A 25,760-nucleotide genomic window follows, 5' to 3' on the forward strand; every position below is an offset into this window, starting at 1 on the left:
AACCACTTTGTGGCTGTTAACATCTGGTGGAAATTGACAGTTTTGTGGAATGGAATATTTTGCTTGGGTGTCCTGCTTCAAGGCCAAACAGGGATTGGCTAAAGCGTCCTTCAGTGCATTTTATCATTTTCGCCACATGCCATCAAACGCTGCGCTGCTGAGGGTTAGTTCCACTAGATCTGCATGAGTGGGAGTGTTCTTTGAAGGAAAAGCAGTTGCGATAAGCTGTCATGACACGCAGTTGTGAGAATAGACCTCACTCCACTTTCTTGTTTCTACATTTAATTCAGGAGTTGTGTTTTGCACTCGTAAATCTCTTTCTTGTTCTAAGAAATCTGGATGAGTAGCCTGGGCTGCTTGAATAAGAGGCTTTGTCCAGGTTACAGAACGCTCACTGCTGGTAAAGATGATCAACCGAAATACTGAGAGATGAGACGCAGCCGTACAGATTGATACGCCCCACTTAAAGTGATAGTTCGGAGTAGGTTCACCCTAGGGTCATTTGAACCGTGACATCCAGCCAAGTAGCCCACCCGAAGTTTTTTCGATCTTGGCTGAACATCAGCCGAGTTACTGAGTTATTCCGAATAGCTTAGTACAAGCGCTAACGGAACCTGGCAGTATCTCCAAAATTACCACACTAAAATCACATGCCATGACACCAAACTTCTACAGTAGTACAAATATGGTCTGTACTCACAAAACGATGCATTTTGAAGTTTGTACATAGTCCAGGAGTTTATTATTATCAACACAAGCCTAATAGCGTTTCTGCTGCTAAAGCTGCGTCGATGTCACTTCTGGGAGCTGGGAGGGTTGATCTACTACTGTAGACAACAAAGCAAGGCTGCTCAATTTCTCCATTGATAAAATAAATTCACAACTCTACAACATAAAAATTCATAAAAAATCATGTAGAATATAGCATATACTTTGTTGTCTACAGTAGTAGATCAACCCTCATCTTACTTTGAAGCTCCCAGATCAAGGAAGTGACGTCGACGCAGCTTTAGCAGCAGAGAAGCTATTAGGCTTGTGTTGATAATAATAAACTCCTGGACTATGTACAAACTTCCAAATGCATCGTTTTGTGAGTACAGAGCATATTTGTACTACTGTAGAAGTTTGGTGTCATGGCATGTGATTTTAGTGTGGTAATTTTGGAGATACTGCCAGGATCCATTAACCCTTGCACTAAGCTATTCGGGATAACTCAGTAACTCGGCTGATGTTCAGCCAAGATCGAAAAAACTTCGGGTGGGCTACTTGGCTGGATGTCACGGTTCAAATGACCCTAGGGTGAATCTACTCCGAACTATCACTTTAAACGTGACATCCAGAACATGAGTAAAGCCAGAATACGGAAACTAATGTGCACACTAATGGATTACTTTGGAGTCAGCGGTGCGCAATTTATTGTGTTTGTCCTGAATGTAAAAGGTCTCCCTCTGTCCCTGCACAGGTGCGAATGCGATGAGGAGAAGCTTCAGAGTGTGAGGCCATGGGCTGCACCTCGGCCAAGCAGGTGTCGGCCGTGCCCAACGATGAGGAGGGACGCGGCAAGGCCTACAGCAACGGAGACCTCTTCACTGGTCAGTTCACACACGGCTGTCGATAACGTGCACCATTACACACAGTTCACTGCAGCCATGGCCCCGTCTGCCCCAACGGTATTTTTCTCCTCATTACAACTCTCGAGTCCTCTGGCTGAGTGTTAAGTTCTCCATTTCTCCAATAAAACCGCTGTCAACACCTGCGGTTTTATTGGAGTCATCTGTTTTTACAGTTCACATAAGTGAGGAAGTCACCTGATGGTGATAACAGGGATGCTGGTGGTATTAATATTTTACTCTTGATGTGGGATGAGGAGAAACAGGAGACTGGAAACATGAAGGATGATGGGTAAAGAATGGATGGACGATGAGGCACAATAAACAAGAGCATTACACATATTTTTACTATGAGTTATTTTAAATTCTGAAAGAAAAAGCGTATGTTCGGACCCTTATGACATTTTTCTGCTGAGATGAACAAGGCCTTCAGTTCTGGCATCCAAATATCTTGGAGCAGCTGTTCCTCCAAAACCTGTATATATATCTTTAGCATTAATGGTGCCTTAACAGCGTTTTTTCCATGCTATGCGCACTAACCATAAACTGTGCTGACAATGAGCCAGGAGGACGCATCGTCCATTATTCCCAAAAAGAATCTCACATATCGATCTCTTAGACCACAGGAGAGTTTTCCTTTTAACCTCAGTTCACCTTAACCCACAAATATCCCACGGAAAAATATGAACTCATCGTCCTCTCATGCAGCATTTGTTTGTACTAACCTATAAAGCCTGATGCAATGTGAGCGTCACATCAGGTCACAGTATGTCCGAAGCTTGCCTTTTTTCTATCTTTTGTTTGGGATGGTTTTAACTTGCACTTGAGGATACCTTTACAAACTGTTTTCACTGTCAGTGGCTCTCTGAGGTGTTCCACAGAACTGTCTGCTTATAACACAGTTCTGCTTAGGGTCATGTTGATCCCTGCCATTTGTTATTGGTTTTTGGCCTCCATGTGGCATCGGTTTCTCCTCGGCCTTTAATTTTCACGAGTTTATGTGACACAGATGTCAATTCTTTGCGGCATCATTTTTCTTAAAATGTTAAGTCATTTGCCCGCTTGGGTGCTGAATTCCTCTCCATCTTGAGCTCTGACAGTCTCAACCTATCTTGGATTCTGTTTATATATCCAATCATGTGACTGCTTTCTTTCCCTTTTTTTCTTTGTCCAGTTAAACATTGTTTTTATTGGGTTTTTAAAAGCAATAAATTCTCATTTACAAATATTTTAGCCATCGTTTCCCTGTTGGCAATTTAGAAAAACAAATCTTTGCTTCTTTATCTTTCTTGTGTCCATGTACTTTTTCTTGTAAGTACAGAAATATAGCTTTTAAATGACTTGCAAACCATTTAAGTCAGTTATCAAACAAAGCAATAATTTTCAGTTGTGTAGTGTAATGTAAATGCGCCTATCAAGAGCTAAGAAAGACAATGAATCCCCATTTGCTACTGTAAATGTGAAAATGGGCATGGACTAAGTTGCTGGCTGAACAGTACTTAATTTTATAGATTTAGCTAAAGGAAAAAATAGCCAACAGATTAATTGGTGATTCACATAATCGTTGGTTGCAGCTCTAGTTTTAATTGTATGTAGCAGACTGCTGTATAATGTGGGACAGGAATGAAAGCCAGAGAAAGGGAGATGATGATGGCTAAGGGATTAACAGCGATTAAGAATTAGGAGCAACACTCTGCTGTAACAACACATGGGTGGGTGGGTGGATGTGACAGATGATGAGCCACAGGAGCCCCCCCCCCCCCCCCCCCCCCCCCCATCCGACCCCTTTTTCCTTCTCTTCAGCCTCGCACCTTTTTTCTGCCACCTCCCTTTGACTTTCCGCTCTTTTTTTTCTCACCCCTACTGCCCCTCTCTCCGATGCGCTCTCCTCGTTTTCCTCCACCCTGCCCTGCCTCAGCTTTTAAGGAGCAACACGGAACGAGGCAGCGGATGAGTGGGAGAGACACTGGGAGGAGTGCAGCGTTTTCCTTGAGAGAGGCAGAGTGACGTGCGTTGACACTGCAGCTCATCTCTTCCTTTTTTCCTCTCATCTCAACTTCTCTGTCTCGCTTGGATCGCCTCTTCCCTTCCCCTGCTCAAGGCCTCGTTGTTCCCTTCCTCTTTCTCTCTGTCACTCTATTTTGGGTCTCAACACCCCCCCTTCATCCCTCCCTCCCACTCTTCCTGCCTTCATCTCCCTGTGTTTCTTCTCTTCAGCTCTTTTCCTCTAGTCTCTTGCACAACATTAGGTCAAAACCTTGTGTCCTTTCACATCCATTCCTCCCGCTTACTCCCAGCCAGTCCCATCCTCTTGCAGTCTGTTGATTAAAGTGGGATCCAGAGTGGCTGTGGATGGAGTAGACTATTTTTTTTTTTTAGCTTGTTTGCGATTGTTTGTAGGGAGGCAGAAGATGGAAGTGACCTGGATTTCGTGGATTAGGGTTATCCAAAGCTGCAACCCCTGTCTTTTCTTAAGCCCCTTTTCTTTTCATCTTATCTTTTCTGTGTTTTGTCTTTCACATTTTGCTGTGACTGTACAGTGTTACTGTTATTGTCGCTCACTGTGTTCTATTTTACCATGCGATGCCCTTTCCAGCTCCAGTTCAGCTCGCTCTCTGCATCCGGTTTTCTTCTCATGACTGATGTGGAAAAGATTGGTTGCCTCTGGTCAGTCAACCTCGCGTACACACATAAGTTCACCCCCAGTAGAGTGTGTGTGTGTATTTAGTTACACTACGTGCCCTCACTCTGATCCGCCTCCTTTAGATTTCAGCGCCTGTGCTTCATACACATGAATCTGTGTATGTGTGTCCCAGATATTTGGGCTGCCCATTCTGTCGATCTCTGACCACTAACCTTAACTCCCCCAACCCTCACTGAGTCGCTCTCATACAATAACCGGAAAAGGCTGAGCTCCTTTACACAAACAATGAGGGACGACAAGGGAAAATAGCAACACTCATTCTCCACAACATCATACTATTGATGTCCGTAATAATCGCAGTAGGAGATTGGAGTGGAGATGGCATACGAGTTGCTGCATGTGTTTATGATTTCACGAAATGGCCCGGCGATTCATTCAAAGCAAAGGTGTCGTACAGATTTCACTGTTATTTTAAGGATGTGTGTTGTGTCGAGGGGGGGTGAAGGAGCTGAGCCGTCTGTCCTTCTGATTTTAAACAATGTTTTTTTTTTACCCTCTGCATCTGAACCAGGGTTGATTGTAACAGGAAGCAGACATTTAGTTTGGCTTGATGATGTCCCCATTTAAACGGAGCATCCAGAGAACTTCCAGGAGTGGAAGAGGATTGCTCAAAAGTGACTGGTTCTTCAGTACTTCAAAGAAATAGTGTTGCTTCAGTCGCACTGCGCTCTCTTTATACGACTAGTGAATGGAAAGTCAGATCTTGATGATATTATAATACACAGATGCAGGGAAAAATCGCTCAAGAAAGCAGTTGCATCCTTGGATGAACCTTTTGTGCCTTTGCATTTTAGATCTCTCCCATCTCGATTGAGGAATAGGAAACAAAGACCGAGACGTCCCACAGTCACGAAACATCCAGTTTATATTATATGTACATACATTGTTGGTCCAATTAATATAATTTCTCTGTAGGGCAGTACTCCGAAGTAGAAAAGCGCACAGGTGACCTGAAGGTCAGCGGTTCAATCCCTGTTCTGGCAGGATAAATATGGCACCATAAGATGAGGGCAGCACTTGCAAATCCCTCATTATCACTGCTGAAATGCCCTTTCAGAAGGTGGCTCAACCTGGTGCTTAACCGAGGTTGCCTGTGGTTGTGATGGGAAGCTGCCTGGTGTGAAGAGGGAGTGGGATACTCCTTGAAAAGAATACTGACACGGTGTTCACAGAAGCAGCAAGTGTGATGGGTAGTGAGCTAACGTGCACTCACCCTGCTACTGATAAAGTGTTACATATTTTTATATGCACAGCCACTAGAGTAAAACCACAAACACGCAAAGTATATAAGGTTGTGCTTGTACAGGGTGCCAAAATAGATGTCGCTCATCTGCATTGACGTGTGTCGGGGAGAGTTGAACAAGCTATTCAAGAGCAAACTGTTCTGTTCTGCCTCTATCTGGTTACAGCAACAAAATGAGGGTGCTTTGCAGGTTTTTTTTGCATCCTACCTGTCAAGGGGTGGTAGATCTTAGTCAGCTTTCAAGCAGTTGTTTCTGTTGGAAGCAGAAGAAAATCAGCATGTGTGGGATTGTGGATGACTTTGACAAGGGCCAAATTGTGAGGGCTGGACAACTGGGGTCAGAGAATCTTCAAAACACAAGTCTTGTGAGTTGTTCACAGTGAGCAATGGATGGTCCTGCAGAAGGGCCATGGGCCAACGTAGCTCTCTGATTCATTTTTGGAGCAAAGGTTGGCTGGTGTGGTCCAAGCCCAGGCACTTAACATGATCCCATTGGCTGCATGCTCTGGCATTGCAATGTCAGTATACTGGTCTCTAATAAATTCAGGATTCAATTCAAGATCCTCCTTCTCATGTTTGAGGCCTTATTATCACCTTATATCGCAGCAGGCTGAGGTAGACTTGCTAATTACGCCTCCCTCAAGACTGAGAACATATGGGGACTATTTGTTTGCTGCCTAAGGTTCCAGACTGGAACAATCTCCCCCTGGAGAGTTGGGTCAGCAAACTCTCTTAGGTATTTTAAGTCAAAGCTTAAGATGATTTTATTTATTTATTTATTTATTTTTTTAAGGACGTTTTTCCTCGGGTTATTGGCTACTGGATTTCTTATTGTAACGCGTCTTTTTACTGTGCCAGTGCTGCTTTTGTAATGCTGTTTTCACTCGTCTTTTTCTTCTTTACCGTCTCGTAAAGCACTTTGTAATCTTGGCTTTAAAGTGTGATTTGAATAGGATTTACTTTATAAACTCACGTCATCACAGAGCAGACATTGGCCATCAAGAAAATGTCTCTGTCTTCGATATTTTTAAGAAGCCGTTTCAGCAGGCCCCAAATGTCTCAATGTTCCCGTCCATTTCTTTTTCATTTGGTTGTTACAGTCTCATAATATATGACTGTTGCCATACATGTTAATTATTATTGTGTTTCCTCAGATTTATGGCCTCTGGTGGAGTTTTGTTGACACACAGACATGCAGAAATGATCTCTATAAAGCTTTAACACAAACAAAAAAGAATGCAGATGAAATGGAAACTAGAAAGGAGTCATTGTTTAATGTTTCTCTCGTTTTTCCTCGTTAAAGCCTCCCTAGTTACGCTTTACTGATAGTTTTATCACAGCAAACATCTTACTCACTCGAGACAAATTGGCGCTGATGAACTGCGCCGCTCCTGCTTTTTTTGCTTAAAGCTTCCCACAAGCTCATCACTGGGACGCTCTTATTGTGAAGTTTGGGAAACCCAATGTCTTCACGACAGAGTTCGTGGAGCTTCGTTGGCAGTCAGATTGATGCCACGCTGGTTCTCAAAATCTTTCTGGCGTGCCCCCTAACAAAAGGTGAAGAAGAGTTCATGCTCTGCCACCCCCCCACCCCACACTTGCTCAGTAATATGATTAAAGTAGTCACCTATCAAAAAGCATCCGAGGGGAGTTTTTTAGTAAAATAAAAGCCAGCACGATAGCATCAGAGTGTTTATTTTCCCGTCACAAATCATTTTAATTCAACTTACTTTCCCTCCACATTCTTCTTCCCTCGTTGCCTACGCTCCCTCCTGCAGTGGCTTTATCCCCTCCAGCAGGGCCTCCCCCGAGTTTGAGAGCTGCTGCACAGGGCTAATGATGGCTGCTGCTGCGTAGCCAATTGATTTTGCAGGCTATTCTATGTGACTACATAACGCATCATTTAATGCTATATGACCTTTATGTGACCATGAGTAATGTTTAGTGGTATTTAGTCATAGTAAGTCCGTGGCAAGAGGTAAATTCAGATTATCAGTTGCTGATAGATTAACATAAATTTTTTAAATTATTTGCTTACCAGTCAAGTGTCCTCTGTGGATCCACAAAAACTCCCAGATGCTTTCATTAACGCTAAGTAACTCACTTCTGGTGTTTTCTAATTGACTTTGAGCCTGCGCTGCGACAATAAAGGCCATATTTGTAGCTTTTCACCTTTTCATCCTCACCAGAAAATAAGGTATAGCTTTAGTATCTATTCAAAATGTTGCACGCAATACAATTTTCTTTCATATCAGGTTCCCACGTGATGGGTATGGTTGAGTGCGTGTTTGTGTGTTAGAGATGAGACATTGTGTTCAGGTGTAAATGTCACGGCCAGGCTGGTGATGGCCCACAGCCAGACTGACAGAGGGGGGGGGGGAGGGGGGGGCAAGAAGGACAGAGTGACATAGCCACAGGACAGGCAGGCCAAATAGAGCTGTGAGAGAACACAAACATGCATATGAAAAGGACACCCATTATCCAAGCAATGCTTTTTTGAAAGACTCGCACACAAAGCGACACCGCCGTTGGATATGATGGCAAACATCATGGCAAACGCATTCGCGCACGCACCCTCGTGCAGTCGCAGACACTGCCGGATCGTTAAGGTCAGCGCAGAGCCTCGGCCTCTAATCAGAGACGAGAAAGACACCCACATCCCAATCTTGCGTCTCAAAATAGTTGTTTCCTTCCATCTTTCCTCTCTGATGGTTTCCCTGCCTCCCACCCAAAGTGAACCTGGCAACGCCGTGACGAAACCCCCATGTCATTTCTTATGACAATGACTGCCACACACACACACTACGCACTCGTTTTTTTTTTGCTGCTATCTAAACTGAAGCAATGTCTGTGATGTGATTAGACGTGATTGGTGTAAGCTGCATCACTTTGATCTATCTATAAGAGTCACATTACGCTTAGTAACTACCCTGTGACGGTAGCGGAGCATTCAGACATTTCTTAGGTTATATAATGGGATTTTTTTTTTCACAATTCCTGCATTGAAAATGTCCATTTAGATTCATTTCTGTAGCTTGCAGCAGCCACTTTGACCCCATCTGTATCCACCTTTAAATGAAAGATTACATTACTACACACTGATGTGGATCGTCCCCGTGCCAAGCAGCAGAGCAGAGGAAATGGTTTTTAATTCTGTTTCCTTATGTAGCACCGAATGTGCTTTATCTCCACCGAGCACATCTAAGCTCGGTGAGTCTGTGTTGTGTTAGAAAGCTGTTTGTGTGTGTGTGGCGGCTTGTTCAGACAGGAGCAGCCCTGATCCAACTCGTTTACATTCCTGGGATAAACAGCAGAAAAGTAGTCGGCATTTGTTTCTTGTCTCTTTCTCTTGATCCCCGCCAGCTTCCCTGCTTTTGTCTGCAGCAAATTATTTCAACCAAATGGCACCCGTCCAGCTCGCGCGGACTGTGTTTAGGTCTGCACGTGTTGGGACGAAGAGACGCAGGTGATCACAATCAAACGCAGACACACACAAGGCGATCGAGGTGTGGGCAGATTGTGAGCAGAGGGAGGGGTGACTCCATCAGCCAGGTACAAAGGGGCACAGACAGGCGCACGGATATAAACGGATAAACAGAGATACTACTGATAAAGTGAGGGCAAAATACAAGGTGTGTAACAGATAAACCAGGTGTTGTGATTTATTTATTTTTTATTTTTGTTTTTATGTGCGCATTTATCACCATCGCTGCTGCTTTATCAGTCAAATCTAGAACAGCCACATGGTCAGCAGAAACACGCCTTTACTTGCATTGCTCAGCTGATGGTTTGGGGCTTTGGTTTTGCTGTCGAGTGAAAAAGAAAGTGCACCCTCTGTCGTGTCAAAGGTCAAATGTATCGGGAGGTGGAAAATAATTATTCGGTCCTTTTTAAAATGTAGTGATGAAAAGCTCAGAGGGACATCAACACATGACATATTACACTAAACTAAGTCCACCCCATGAGTCAGCTGCCCACCTTTAGCAGTAATTACATGAGGAAATAGTTTTTTTCTGTTTCACATTATCAGTCTCTCGCATCATTTTCAGGTTTGCAGGCCTCCATTTATGCACAGCTCTCTTCAGGTCCCACCGCAGCATTTCAGTCAGGTTGAGGTCTGGACTGACTGGAACATTGCAACACTATTATTTCTTGGATTCTTAGTAGATTTGCTTCCGTGTTTGGGCCATTGTCCCGATGCACGCCCCACTGTCAACCAGCTGTCAGAGAAATGGCCTCACATTTGACTCTAATACTTTGGTATTTAGTGGAGCTCATGGTCTACTCGAGCCCAAATCATCAGCCTTCCACCACTGTGATCATATACCCTTTTTAGTTTTCATCAAGCGTGGAGTCACATTTTATGACCAAACATTTCCACTTTGGTCCCTTCTGTCCCAAGAACATTGTTCCAGAAGTCACTTGGTTTGTTAAGATGAAACATTTTGAAACTTAAACCGTGCTGCCGTGTTGTTTTTAGAGGGAAGAGCAACCTGTCAAACAGATTATACTTGTTCCGTGTTGCTATATGTACTGTTATGTATCTGTAAAGCACTTTGAATCACCTTGTTGATGAATTGTGCTATCCAAATAAACTTGCCTTGCCTTGCCTTGCCTTGTCATGAACTTTCACATTTGTTATGCTAATTGAGGCCTGTAGAGTCTGAGATGTAGCTCTTGGATTGTTTAAAAATCTTTTTTAAACATCTCTTAGCATTTTACAATCTGACCCTGGGGAGATGTTGCTGGGATGTTTGGTCCTGGGAAGATTGGCAGCGCTCTTGATTGTTTCCCACTTTCTCACCGTAGAATGACATAATCTGGATGATTTGTAAAAAAGTCTTCCAACCTCTTCCAGATTGATGGGCAGCAACATCCGCGTTTTGCTGATGTCTTTCCACGCACAACGTTTCAGACCAGCAAAAAATGCCCAAACTTGGACATAGACGTGCTCTCACTTCCTCGTTTGATCAGCAGCACCTGGCTGCCTCTTAAGCTCTTCATTTCTATAGAAGCTGTCAGGGTGTACCAGGTCTGGAAATAAATCAAGTTTTAGTTTCAGTTAAGAATTGGACTTTCTGTAATTATGAAAGCGGCATAATCAACTAAAGTTGACTTTTGTGCGGTATGCCAAGTTGCTGTTGCTTGTTTTAACACCAGCGTTCTTTCAGCTGCCCATGTAAGTAAAGTTAAAAGTCACATTGTTGTTAAGAAACACTGGTTTTAAATCTCAATAAACACATTTTACTGTCGTATAAATGAGTCCTCATGTTTGAGAATTGTAATTACAGTGACACTGTTTTTTTTTTTTTTTGTTGCCATAATCATGCAATGCTGGTGTACTTAGTTTTTCACACATTGCTTCTGCATTCTGGTCTTTTTTCTTGTTCAATACATAATGACAGGCTGCAATAAGTCATGTGTTGTTGTTCATCTGAGGTTTTATTTACATCATTTTAAGGAGCAGATGTTTTTTTTTAATTTTTTTTATTGCCCAGATGCATACAACCATAGAATAGATAGATGGTGTACTTTCTTTTTCACATTGCTGTATGAAAATGTGCTTTACGTGAAGTTGTTACATTTGATATCAGTTATTTTCTTAGTGAGATTTGTTATCATCCAGAGCTTTGAGCACCACTGATGGTTCTTTAGGTTTCATGCCATTTTGAACATGTTAAGTCCAAGTGTAACCATATGGCGCTCCCTAAGTGTTCTCCATTCAGTGTGCCATATTTCACAGAGATGATGTGATGACCCAAAGGGACACTTATTCAATGTCTGCTCCCCAATTCTAAACCAGTGTTTATCATCGATAATGATGAATGAGGGTCTTATTGCAATCAAACAGACACTGTAGATTCTCAGCTGTTAACAGTCAATACTTCATTGTTTCCATTTACATGATTGTAAGTTGGATGTCTGGGGTTTTCGGATGCTATTAAAGTTATTTATAGAAGCCATATGGTGCCTGTTTAAGTGTCTGTACCTTCCAATCCAGCTGAGTTGGAGCCACAATGTGTTGTTTTACGCTAAAGGTGATAACAAAGGAAGCATAGAAGCTCCTTTTCTTTTCTTTTTTTAGTATTAAGAGAATATGAACATAGCTGCTTAGATAGCTACTTGCCTTTGGTTGGGAACCTTCCTAAGCAAAGGGGACTTTTCAACTGGACCCTACATGGCAGCTATCAGCCACGGATGACACATCGTTTCCCTTCTGTCTTTGCAGCCGATCAGTTATTTTGCATTTTAATATGGCCGACATCGGAGACCAGCTGTTGTCATTAACTTGTGTTTTTGGTGATTTTTGACAGACAATCCTGACGCGATGAAATCTGGATTTGAGAGCTGATCTCTGACTATAAAAGTGACCTGAGTGACTGACAGCGGAGACAAAAAATATGTTGGCGACAAATTTATAACAAATTAGGCTGCATCAAAATGCAGTATATTTGAGAAAAGAGAAGAGAAGCAGATGATTTTCAACATCTAGGGTTGGGTGACACTGTCGACAGTCTGAGTAAATTTTTTATACGTTTTAATTATTAGCATAAATACATGCACACAAGTGCAGTTAGTGTGATCTTAGATCAGTGAGACATGCGTAATACTTAGTTAATTGTCCTAGTTCCTAGCTGTAGCAGAGAGTGGGGACAGACGGCGCCGGGCATGGTGGTTGTTACCACTCTTGCCACCATCGAGCTTGTCTTAACTGTCTAAGCTGTCCGTGAAGAATAGAAGACGTTCAACTGATCTTTAATCCTTTCGAATCAGTGCCTTTTTTTTTCTCCTCTCGTGTCTTTTCTTTCTCTCCTTGTGGTCTGTATACACTCTACACATTTATTCCCCCTTGCTGTCTCTCTGTTGCCTTTTCAGACATGTTTCTGTAGCTAAACTGGAAAGAAGATGTCTCGTGTCTTCCTGCTTATGCCTCAGCTGTCATGTCCACTTTCTGAAATGAAGTATCAGGTCTTAGTCATCAGATTACTGTGCCACATTACAGCTAGGATCAATGGAATAGTAACCAGTCATGTTGCTGTAATGCTGTGACAGTGCAGTAAAGCTGATGTGACGTGGCTGAACTGTTTTAGCCTTTCGTTTAATACAGAAAAGAAATTTGCTCAGTGTTTCTCCTCCGTTAGTCGCCTGATGAATACGTGATATTGTTAATTCCCCTCCTTTAATCATGGCCCCTCTCTCTCTACACCTCTCTCTTCAGATGAATACAAGATGAAGGGGGTGGAGGAGGTGAAGTACATGAGAGGGGATGAAAACCGAGTGAATGCACGCAACCAGGAGAACCTGGTGAGAGACACACACACACACACACACACACACCAGCCAGCCCACTGACAGCCCGTCATCAGCAAACAGACTCGGACCTCTTTCTGACAGTTCATCAGCTCAAGTGAACAGGCCTGTGTTTGTAGCCAAAGGCAGCTCCCATCAGCTTGCACATAAACACTCAGTGTCTCTTGCACAAGAGCAAAAATGCACACAAATGCACAGAAAAGTTCTTTTATCCAGGTGGAGACAACTGACTGGAGTGTGTGGAATGTGTGGGCTGATGCTTGGATGGTTTGACCCCCCCCAACACACACACACACACACACACACACACACACAAAGCCTTTGCAGAGCTAGGAAATTTTATATTTTCACTGGTTACCGCCCAATACTTGATACACAGCAGTGTAAATAATTAATAAGTCGAAGCACATTGTCCCCTCAGAATAGATTTTCATCCTCATCGGCTCACTAAACGCCTGAATATTGTGATAGTGAGCGAGTGTTCTGCAAATCAGCCACCTGGCATCTTGGCAAGTCGTGAAACAATGAGCCGTACAATAAATCCTGATTATAAAACAGAAGCAGGATCACATTGCCACAAATTATATTACTGTAGCTCCACAGACGGCTTTATCAAAGTAACTGGCTACAACAGGTAGAGAACCTCTGAAACTTGCTGTGAACAGCCGCCGCAGCACGACGCTCTGATGAATGCTTCCCGCTGGAGGGATACTAGTTGTCGTGTTTGATTATTAACCCCAAATACATGTTTTCATGTGCTATGTTGATATTTCTTGGATTCAACAAACATTCAGTTTCACTTACCTTGTTGGCAAATGTCATAATGACGTATTTTTTTTCCTTTTTTGATTAGTGCAGAATGTCCTGTTCCAAAAAGGGTGCCCGTGTACAGTCGGTGTGGTGTTTTGTTGAATGCTTGTTTCAAAAGTCAAACCACATATTTACATAACCGTGTGACACACACAATACAGCCACTTTATGTCCTACCAGTATTCCTTTCTTCTTATGTTTCATTAATGTAGGTTTTTCTTGTTGGTCAGGAATGGACGCATGCAAAGACACACACACACACACACACACACTCACACACACAGAGTAAGAGGTGAAGGATCTTTATTGTAGCACTTTAGGTTGGTCAGAATCCCTGCATATTTTTGCTACAGCAGAAAGCTGCACACAGTGGCTGCAGAAACAAAGAAGAGGGCTTTTGTCAGGTGACCAACCTTCTCCAGAGCTGATAAACAGTTTTATTAGACTTGCATGCATTATATCTGTGACCCATGCCCCGTTGGTTCTGTGCAGAGCCAGCTGGGTGAGGGCGTAATTCGATCATTCGGGCTCGATGTGTCATTCACTCGCAGTGGAGTGGCTGTTTTGCTGACATGAGTTGTTTGTTTTTAATCTGTTCTGTCCGGTGGTAATGAAAACTAATGGCATGTGTTTTCAGGAGAAGAGTAATGCGCAGTACAGAGGCAAACAGCAGAAAGAGGTGGCTGCATCCAACATAAAGTCTAAGTAAGTAGGGAGCAGCAGCCCCTAAAGTGGCTTTAGAAACACAGATGTAACTGTTAATGTTGTATTACACATTTGTATGATGGGTCATATGTACAAGAGGTGGGAAATTAAAGGAAAAACACACAGCATGCTGTGCCTCCTCTTACCATCACAGTGTGAGCAACAGTTGATCACAAATATTGTTAAAGGATTGATTCCCAAACACAAAAAAAGAAATGTCCTCTTTTCTTGTGGAGGTGAGCAGTCTGGTTGTTTCAGTTTTAACCGAGCAGGTTTTGAGTTTTTTTTTTTATATTATCCCTCAGACACTTGACAATGATCCTTTAAAGAAGCACTGCCAAAAGTAAACCTTTTTTTTTAAAAAAAAAAAAAAACAATTTTAGAGTAAAACTGAATGACAGCTGGGTAGAGCTCACCTTCTGAGGAAGAACACAGGACCAGGTTGAAAGCTCCCCAGCAGCTGTTGTCAGACCTTGTAAGGAGATGTTTTTTTTTAGCCGAGCCACTGTTAACAGACTTCATAAGAACGTGATAAAAAGTTTAAACTGAAGTGATGAAAATTGAGTGAGATTTCATTGCATTGTAATTTGGCCAAGCATAACCTTTAATGCCATGAGAATGGGTCTCCTGTAAGTAAATATTATGATGTGTTAAGTGATATTTTGAGTCTGCCTTTTGTAACGCGGCATCCTGGCCAACCTCAGACCCTGTACGTGCTGAAGGGTTATTGTTTAAACGACAGTAGTTGAAGGTTGCAGATTCTGACCTTTCAATGAGAGTCAGAGTTAATACTTTAAAGTGATTATTTAAAAAAAAAAAAAAAAAAATCCTCTGTGGCCTCCCAGACCAACGATTTCTCACACTGCAGCGAGGATTGCATGATTGTGTGTGTTTATGCTGTGCGGGGGACGGGGGGGGGTGTAATGGAAAATTCTCATGATGTATTTGTTGCCTCCCTTCTCCTCATCTCCAATCTCCGTCTCCCTCTCCCCCTCTCGCTTACTTTCCCGTCCGTGTCTCCCTCCCCGTCTCTCTCAGCATTCACACGTCAGAGAGCCAGCAGGAATTTTTTAGGATGCTGGATGAGAAGATTGAAAAGGTAAGGGAGTGTTTTGTGTGTGTTTGCATGCTCTTAGTGATGGTGAAGAGGGGGTGGGCTTTGGGGTGGAGGGGGGGGGGATAGGTCTCGGAGCGTTTAAAGAAGCAGCTGGGTCTCGAAGATTTAAAGGGACAGGCGGCACTGCAACAACATCCATTTGTGCACATCGTCATTCTGCCCACAGTCTCAACGCGAAAGCTCCAAATGTGTGAGGGGGAGGAACAGGTGATCGCTGCAGTTGATGAGCACTTGCCACTCTTTGTCTGCCACTTGAATTACACTAGAAGCTAATGCTCGGTCAGAGGCATCCACTGTGAAATGAATGATGATGACCCATTTAGTTTTTCAACTTTTTGTAACACGTCCGTGTATTTTCAGCAGAGATTAGAGAAGGATTCATGTCCCTTTCATGAGTGTAACGATATCGCTGTGAAAAGGGTAAAAATTCTGCATTCAAAGGTGAATTTTTCGTCCTGTACATTTTAACTTGCCGTGTACAGAGGGTTGGCATCGGCCATGTATAAAACAATGTGAATTTAAGGAGTAATTTGCAGCGTTGGCTCCACAGAAAATTACCGTTGAGCTCCTCAGCTCCACAGAGCCCTTTGAAGAGGCCGCATTATGCCTTTTTAAAATGTTCCCTTTCCTTCACTTCGCTGTATAGCTTTCTGAGTTTTTAGAAGGTCTTCAAATAAACACAGCCCACACAAAAGGAGTTATTCTCTCCCAAGTAAGAGTTATTAACTGAAATGTCTGACATCCAGACTGCGCGCTGTGTGAGAAAATGTGATGGACATTCTGCCATTTCTAACTTTTTGTAGGAAATCATAAAGGCAAGTACAGCCGAACAACGGCACAGACGTCGTCTTTAAGTCACTTGGATAGAGATTTTGTTTAGATATAGAATCGAGGTTTTTATTGAAGCAGAGGAACTGGAAATGCTTGAAGCAACCGCGAGTTGACACAAAATCTTAATCGGCTGCTTTCAATCACAGTTGATCCTTGTGGCAAAAGAAACAGAAATATACGTGACCGAAAGCAGCTTTATTGAGTGTCCGGCTGTATGGAAACACATTATATACATATGCTTTACTATTTTCTACAAAAGATGATACTTTAGAGCATTTACAGAGCAACTATAGGTGCTTTTGAGCCTGATTAGATCACCCACTGCATTATCTGGGTGCATTAGATCCATTTAGAGAAGTCAGATTTTTTATTTTTTTTTTTTTACTAAATCTGGCTTCTCAGACTAACATTATAATGTAATTGTTTTTTTTTTTTGTTTTTTTTCTAGTGTTATGGAACTGCCTAAAATTCCTCTCTGCACTCCACACCTCCATTGTTTTTATTTCCCTGCCTCTGTTGATCAGTCTAAACTGTCTCAGCCTGAAGCAAAGCATGTCAGATTTTCTATTGATGGCTGCAGGAGGCAACAACGCATCTTCATGCTTTCATGGGAAACTGAAAACCCAGAGGGTTACGTTTATCTTTGATGACAACAACAAAAGGAAAATTCCTAGTGTCGTTTCAGTGTGTGGCTATTGTGGTTGAAGCTACCGCTAGTTTTTATCCTATACACATAAGCCAGGTGTGTGTTGAAATGTTAAGACCCCGTCTGAAACGGTGGAAAATTCCACAGCTTAAGACTGAAAGATACATCTATGAGATGCAACACAACTGTTAAGTGACAATGTTGCACAAATGTAAAGTAGATCAATTTCTGTCAAATGCTGTGAAGTCAAACAGTGCAGCATTTTTATTTGATGTGCAATGGTACTTTCAAGTAGTGTCAAATGGAAATAATGTCCTTCACAGTGCTATGTAGGGTATGACTGGTACAGGACTTATGGAAATGTGCTAATTTGTTTTTTCCATCACTACTCACTGAAGCAACCGGTGGGTTTAAACCTATTTTGATGAGCCAGATTGTCGAGTCAGACGCTCTTTGAAGAGGAAAGCAAAGCAGTCGGTTCCTCATCCTCATAGAGGAAACAAAACAACATAACTGCCCACCTGTCAGCACTTTACCATCTCACCCGGTATATTCTGTTCCTGCACCTGCCAATAGATGGCTGGTTTAAATGCGACAGTGGTAACAGGTGCATGGGGGTTGGTTGCGTGTAGGCAGTTCAGAGTGGTTTAAAATAAGTCATAACTGAAGCAAGTCACAGTCAAACAAACTGAATTTTGCACCATATCATCTCTCTTCTCTCTAATCCTGTTTTTGCAGGGGCAAGACTACTGTTCGGAGCAGGAGGAGGAAGATGGGACATAGCACAGAGGCCCCCGAAAGTCATCCCCACAGAGAGCCTCACTGTGTGTGTGTGTGTGTGTGTGTGTGTGTGTGTGTGTGTGTGTGTGTGTGTGTGTGTGTGAGAGAGAGAGAGAGATTGAGTGTATAAGTGTGCATATGTGTGCAAGAGAAAGCTAAATATGTCTTTTACCAATGGTATGATTGGTGTGTGTGAGTTTTTGAAGGTGTGGCAATGAGAGTACTCAAGAGAAAGAGTGGGGGAAGCTGAGAGACGGACAGAGAATGGGATAAAGACAACTTTCTTCAGAGACTACAACCCTCCTCTCTTAGCACCTCACCCCTTCAGGCCCCTGTGCAGACAGATGGAGGTGGCGAAGCGATGAAGGGACAGAGGGATGAAAGAAGGGAGAGATGGAGGAGAGGCGCCGGATGCGCACACTTCGTGGTGAACAGAGTGAAGCCCCTGCACTGTCGGGTCAATGGTTTCCTTCAGTGGGACGCGAACCCTCCATCCGTCCCTCCCTATCTGTCCGTCTCTTCCTCTGTGGCCTGATCCTGTATATTTAACCCCTGCAGATGGACAAAGGAACTCAAAAATGCAGAGGCCCTGTAAGGATGAGCATCTCCGTGGCTGTGTGGAGGACTGAGAAACGCGGGAGGAGAAAATAAGGAAGCCAGAAGAAGAGAACGTGCTGAAAGCAGGGAAATCACGTGCCTCTGCTGGGATCCACACTGAACATTTTGGCTTATCTACCTACAATCAGGCGAGCTTGGGGCATGGTGGACTGAGAAAATGGGTGAGGGAGGGTGGAGAAAGCGGGGAAATATGTGGGATATTTTAATAAGAGAGAATAGGGAGCGAGATGGTGATTTAGAAACTTTAAACTACTCCTGCCTTCAGAAATCAAGGACCTTTTTTTGTTTGTTTGTTTTATTCAGTGCTGCCACCACACATTCGGTTATGTTTTCCCTTTATGATCTTCTTTTCCAGTTTGCTTTAGTCTCGACTTCCAAAGTAGTGCATCCATCATCAGCATCATCATCATCATCAAAGTCATTATCGACATCCTCATCACAACAGCAGGCAGACTGAAGCCTCATGATTCAGAGCATCTGTGTCTCAACCCGATCCATCCTCCTGCATAACTTCCTAGCTTACACACACATATGCGGAGTCTTATTGTACGAACAGTAGCGCACTCTCATTCCGACACACCTCGGCACGTATGTACGAGACACACAAATACTCACACACCGTATAATATCCATTTTGTTTCACCAGCAGACTGTCATGTGCAGCAGTAAGAAGTATTCCATGAAGCTCAACGTCTCTGCTTTGATTCAGCGTTAACACACACATGCACACATCCATAAACACTGAAGCAGCGAACTGAGCTTAGCTCGAGGGGAGGATGGTTGCCGTGGAGACACAGTCCTGGTCACGCTTTTTTTTTTTTTGTTGGTTTTTTTTGTCTTCTTTACTGGATATGTCCTGTTGTATTATTTTGAATACTTTTTTTCTATTAAAAATAAAAATGAAGAAGCTCTTAAAGTGCATGGTATCTTAATATATAAGTGTGTGTGTGTGTGTAGTGAGCTGAGTAATGGAGCGCCGTCATGCTCGCAGTATACTGAGGAGTGTGAACTCGGTCCGTTTTCCTTTGGTCATGCTGCCCAAGGCCTTCGAGTTGATTCAATCAGATCTGCGAGGCTGTGTTCTGCCACCTGCAGGCACAACGTCAGTACTGCATTCCGGTAGATTAAATCTTCTCATAAAAAGAGAAAAAAAAGAGAGAGAGACAGGGTGGGGTTGTTTGGGGAAAAAAAAGAATAAAGAAGCATCAAGATGTGAAAAAGCAAAAGAATATTTCTTTACATAATCAAATCAATATGTGGACGTTGTATCTGTCATACAATTTAAGCAGCTTGCTTAAAGCGATGCTTCTAATCTTTAGGATGGGATAACATCTCAGCAACAAGATTTAAATAAAACTAAATACATAGACAATAAAACACAACTTTGCACAGATTAATTTAACCAGGGCCGTGTGTTCCCCAGATGTAAATGAAACCTAAAAGGAAAATGACTTATGGGCTTTCTTGTGGGTGTGTTCCCTGGGAACTTATTGAAACACAAATGTTACGCTTCTATTCCCTGGTCTGGTGTGGCGGCTTATCTTTGAACATTTTTGCTACTATGTCCATTAATTACTAAGTGACCTCGCTGATCGTTATCATGTTTTAATATCACAGCATGCCTACTACAATAAATCGGAAAGTAAAATCAATGAAAGCAGCACTAAACCTTTATTTTTAACCCAAAAAAAATGTATCTAAATTGTCATAAACATAACATAAAAAGGTCATCTTTAGTAAAGACAGTAGATTAGCTCTCTGCAGTCCTATAAACTCTAACAGCATCTTTTAGCTGTTTTTCTGACCTCCATGAGCTATTCAACATTAAACAACAGACTGAGTTATCAACTAACTGGCAACCAAAGTGGATTACATAGCTGCTCAAGAGACAGATGTTCCAGCCTTTAAATCTGATGCATGCATAAAACGGTGGCTGTTTGCTCACATACTCACTCTGTCACGGTGATAAAGTGCCTGTTTCTCTGACTAAAAGAAAAAAAAGAACTATCAAAACCATATCGGTATTTTGGTTAGAGCAATTTTTGCTGCTCCTCATAGGGATGTGAGGAACTCAGTAATGAGATGGTAAATGTCCCACACTTCTTCTACACTTTTTTAACCCTGGCGAGGTTCTACAAGAAGCTTCTCATGTGTTTCTCATTCACATATTAACACCCACACAGTGCTTCTTATTACTGTATGTAGAGTGCATACATATAATACTATGTATGCACTCTACATACAGTATTTTTCCTCTACAGTAACCCACCCAGGAACATATCTAGGTTAATGTGGGCCAAGGACACTTTGACATCGCTGGGAATCGAACCGTTGACCATTGAGAGATGACTCCCTTCACCGGCTGTGACATGGCCATCCCAAAAATAGAGGTCAGAACCCAACTGATAAAACTAAGTTCATCAGTTGGCTTTACAATTAAGAATCTTGTGATATTTATAGCTTTGAACCCATCCAGGCTTTTTGTTATAAATAGCTACATGATGTGGTGATGTAGAAAACCTGAATCGATATCTGCTCCTGTGCTTGGCCTAACGTGCACTCTTTGGAACTGGGTGCCAAAATGCTTTGAGTGAGTAACAGTGGAAGAGCTGATCTCCGCTCGTCTGTATCTGTAATAGCTGCGCCCTGTGACACACAACGCACACTAACTCCTCCTGACTCACCGGCAGGGGCACATCAGGTTACAATCAGCAGCCCCTGTAAGGGTCCCTGCGGGCCGGTGCTCGCAGCAATGCTCTCACACACAGAGAAATTAAAGTGTTGGAGGCAGACACGGAGAGGTAGGCAAGAGAGAGAGAGAGATTAAAATGAGGGAGTTGGGAAAGTGAGGGAGGGAGGGAGGGAGAGAGTGAGGAAGAGACGGATGTTGCCCGTTAACCTCAGACAGGAATATGGGCAAGAAAATGTTCTTTCCACCCTGACGCAAGCACCAATAAAAAGCTCTCTCCTCCCTGCTTTGTGAGTGAGTGTATTACTTTGTGTGTGCTTGCAGAGCCAAAAGTGTGAGAGGCTTTATTAAGGTACAACATGTTCTTGGCTGCTCGGCGATCCCATCTAAGAAATACATGGATTAACACTCACATCCATCAATGAAGCTAGAAAATCAGTAGTTTGTCAAACAGTGCGTGTTAAGATTACTGCCTCTGAAACACTCTGGATGGAGATGTTGACTGGTGTTGATCTATGTATGAACACACCTTTTTTTTTTAACCCACGTCTTAGTTATTTCTGGTATTGTTTTCAGCTTGCGTGCAGCTATATGAGTTGCACTTTTATTTTTGTTTCAATAAATGATCCTAAACCTGTGACTCCCAACCTCTGTTGCCTCAATATTCTGGACTTACAAAAACTACATTGGTTTGAAAAAGGACAAGTACGATGCTGTGTGCACTCGCTTATCAACGATACAGAAAAATGTAAACAAATGCAGAGTCACTAAATGTCAGAATCATCTAATTGCCCGTCATACACGTCCTTAAGAAGATGGATTCAAGTTTAATTTATCATTTTTTCTAACCAGAGAGTAAGATTTCTTTTCTAAGTCACACACTGATCCAAGTAAAATCCAAAAAAATGTATTTTTGCCTTTTCATTTCATAGAGAGAGACTTTTGGAACAACTTTTTGTACATAAATTCATTTTTAGAAGATGCTTGTGCAGGATGAAGGAGGCTGCACACATCAGTTGTACATGCAGACATTGCCCACATTGACAGTATGAGTCAACTGTGAGAGGCAAAGGGATGGCTTACTGCCTGGATGCCCAGCAGGTCTTTGCACAGTGTCTCACTCTCTCCAGCAGTTTCTGGCTGACTAATACCCACCATGGAGCTGAGCACCTCTACCAGCTCTGAACAGATCTACATGCACTGTCAGCGTCTTCGCCACCTTGATCTGTTTTACTGTGGAGAAGCGTGAATTTTCCATCTATCCACAGTGTAAACTAACAATACCCCCAAATTGGGACCATGCTCTGCTCTCTCCCCCTTTGATTCATTTGTATGTAAAACCTCTCTATGCAGATCAATACTCTGGATTACACTGGCAAAGACACAAGTCACACGGGGGAGGGGGGGCAAGGCTTTACTAAGGTAGAATTAGATGCATTTGGATTAATGCTGCACACTCACAAGAAGTGACCTACTTAAATCCCAGGAAGCTAAATGTTGACTACATGCACGCCCATGAACAATTATGCATCCATCTTAATGCATCTACTCAATGTCAACATCCCAATTTGAGAGTTCAGCTGTGATGAAAAGGCATTTTTGTGAATTCCCTGCATCACTGCTTCAAGTGACCAACAGGGGGGAAAAGATTGAAATAGGAGAGCCTGATTGATTTGTGGCTCTGCACTTGTATTGTATTTTGCTGCAGTCTGCCAAATTCACATTAGCTGAGTAAGCAGTCAGTGCCTGGAGCGAGACTTCTGACTTGAGTCTGGTGATACAGAGGTAACTGTGTGTCAGGAGCAGGAGCTCTTTTAAATGACACGTAGGAAAACTCTCAACAATCTCAGTTGTCTGACCACAGCCGGCAGTCTTGTCTCGACCGGGTTTCATCAAGACATTACAGTCTTTATGAGTGCGTCTCCGTGTATGTGTGCGCATCGATATGTGTGTGAGGGAGATCCTCAAGGATAACACAAGAGCCCCATCTGCTGGTCTGGGCTTTCCTAGCGACGCACACAAGCCTGCGCACACCCTCTTAATAACTCTCTGCAAGATCAGGCACTATCTGTAAGGGCTGTACATCACCCTGACAGCAAGGAGAGGAGGCGTGAAGTCCTAAACCACCCACCTACCGTTCCACACACACACACAAACACACACACACACATACACATACATAAATCAGCTCAATGCAGAGCTTCTGCAAGCCTTCTATCCTCTGAATCACTTGCCTCCTCTGAGCTGTAATTCCCATGTCGTCCCATTTTTAAGCTTCCTAATACAAAAAAAGAGAGAAAAAGTGGCACATATTTATCCAGTTTTCTCTGTGACATATGTTTCTATTTATTGACCTTGTGTAGAAAAAGATATACCCAGCTATCATAAGCGTGAGCAGAGAAAGCTTGGTTATTTAAGCTGCCTTTTCTCTCCAAACCTCAGTTTAACAAACCAAAAACCTTGCCAACTCTTAAAACGTACACTTATCCCAAGCATAACTCTAAGAAAAAAATGAAAGAGTTCTGCTATCCGTCATGCATGGATCAGTTTCAGGCAGACAAATGGCTACGTGTCAAGAACACAACCAAAATTACAAAGCAGATGTTTTGCTATGACAGAAGAGGGAGTTCAAGCCATTTGAAAAATGAAAAAGCAGCCCCGGTGCCGAAGCCTGACTCTGGTCCAGCAGGGTGAGGTTGTTTTCACCAGATAGACAGCGCAGAGAGCAGAGTACACTGCTGGAAAATGGGTCTTTTATTCAGTAATTTATTTGTATGTATTTTCCTCTTATTTTGTAATAATACTAACAATAAAACCCTAAATGTTCCAAGTCCAGTTTCTCCAGTCTTTGGGCCTTGAAGATGCTGTTGTTTTTGTGCTCCTGAACCAGTCACAACATGGGCAGCCTCCATCAGTCAGTGCTGCCTGATCTCTGACACTGTGTTTTAAGAAACTTGAGTGAGGAAGAAAAAAATATAATATATATACAATATAGGTTCAAAGCACAGGAAAAGTTTCAGGGAGTTTGAATTTGTTTGAAGGTTTAATTTCGGACAAGCGTCTGTGCAGTAGGCTGTGATTTTGTGGTATCTTCTTGAGTGTTTATTTTTCATTGTTAAGCACACCTTAAATGTTTTTTTGGGGATGCACTAGAGGGAGCTAAGGCTTAACTCAGACAGAGTGCATCCAACAACAAAGCACATGGCAGAATACTCTCATTACCTCACTGGAGGGGAAAACATTACCGGGTGGCAGAGTTCCCAGCTTACATAAACACAACCAAGTCAAGACAGTGACTAAAGTAAGCTGGCTTTGCCCGTCTGTCTGTCTGTCTGTCTGTCTGTTTGTTGTCAGTGTGCTATAATTAAAAGAGGTTGCTGGAGGGTTACTGTAATCATATAAGAGCAAACAGTATAATATTATAATAGTGTGTAGAGCGTGGATGCCAAGTTTTGGAATGGGAGCACCATGTTTTCGGACAGATGTTTGTAGACTCCACATAGTTTCTGATTTCCAGTTAGTTTGGAATGTGTTTTGGGGCCATTATGGCTCAGTATTTGTGTTGTGGTCAGACTGGGTTTTTTCTTCTTCTTTTTTTTTTTTCAAACCCATTAGTGATTGTTTATTGTTTTAAGACTCTTGGCAGTTTGTGATGTAGATATTCAAATTTGGATACCTTTAATACTATCGATTCAGTTATTTCAGCTTTTTTCACGTTTAAATTGTGTCATTTAAGATTTTCGTCTTTTGAACGGCTCTGATGTTCTTTATATAGGACAGCATAGGTGATGTGATGGTTAGCACTGTGGCCTCACAGCAAGAATGCTCCAAGTTTGAGTCTGTGGAATCATGCAGGGTTGCAAGGGTGTTCTCCTGGGTGCACTCCAGCTTCCTCCTCCAGTCCAATCGGTTAACGTTGGGGTAATTGGCCATTCTAAATTGACTGTGAGTGTGCATGGTCGTTTGTCTCTGTCCGAGCTGTCCAGGGTGTAGCCCACCTCTCACCCAATGACAGCTTGGATCTGATCCAACCCCACCTGAAACCCTGGATGGTATAGAGCAGGTATGGATGTTACTTGAATAGTTTCAGTGACTTATAGCGCCCATATTTTTGTGTCTAATTCTGCAATATCATCGATATGTGTAAGTGATTATTTTGTGTGTTTTCACAAAAGCTAGCTTTCATCAGTCTATGTGAAAACTTTGCATCTCCAAAACATCATCAACAACAGATTTGTTTTCAGCTTTGCAACAATGCAACAAGTGTCTGCAAGTGTCTGCAAGTGTCTGCAAGTGATTAATCCACATATTGCTTTGGAGAGCAGAATAGTTTTACACACATCAATCATAGAGAGAAACTTCTGCTTTCACAAAATACCTCCAGAGATGTGAATATAACAGCCAGAATGGTTTAATCACGCTTTAATTAAACTGACAACTTCCTTATTTATTTATTCATCTTTTAAAATAAAAACTAGTAACTGTCTGCTCTGATAATCACTGTGTGGCTGCTCATCTTGGAAGAAGAGATAAATTGCTGTTTTTACACAAAGCACTTTTAGTCAGATGAATGTTCCAGTCAGAATAAAAGTGCCTTATGTAAACAATTCAATCAGATCAGACTGGTCCAATATAGCTTAACCAGAATAAGTGTTTAATCAGACCGAGAGGGCTGGTTTGAACCTTTTTGTAATCT

At 42.5% G+C, this 25,760-nt stretch overlaps 1 protein-coding gene across 1 annotated transcript in view; it reads left to right on the forward strand.

Moving 5' to 3' along the window:
- The window catches only part of LOC142400359 (uncharacterized protein C1orf21 homolog), a 31,469-nt gene extending 12,180 nt beyond the window's left edge, over positions 1-19,289 (forward strand). Inside the window, exons 2-6 of the mRNA XM_075485189.1 lie at positions 1,463-1,592; positions 12,777-12,862; positions 14,316-14,383; positions 15,422-15,482; positions 17,716-19,289. Coding sequence (XP_075341304.1) covers positions 1,502-1,592; positions 12,777-12,862; positions 14,316-14,383; positions 15,422-15,482; positions 17,716-17,760 — 351 coding nt within the window. The 5' untranslated portion in view covers positions 1,463-1,501 and the 3' untranslated portion in view covers positions 17,761-19,289. The remainder of the gene's footprint in view (positions 1-1,462; positions 1,593-12,776; positions 12,863-14,315; positions 14,384-15,421; positions 15,483-17,715) is intronic.
- Positions 19,290-25,760: the final 6,471 nt, after the last annotated feature.

The sequence above is a fragment of the Odontesthes bonariensis genome, chromosome 15 (assembly GCF_027942865.1).
Source record: "Odontesthes bonariensis isolate fOdoBon6 chromosome 15, fOdoBon6.hap1, whole genome shotgun sequence".
Lineage (NCBI taxonomy): Eukaryota > Metazoa > Chordata > Actinopteri > Atheriniformes > Atherinopsidae > Odontesthes > Odontesthes bonariensis.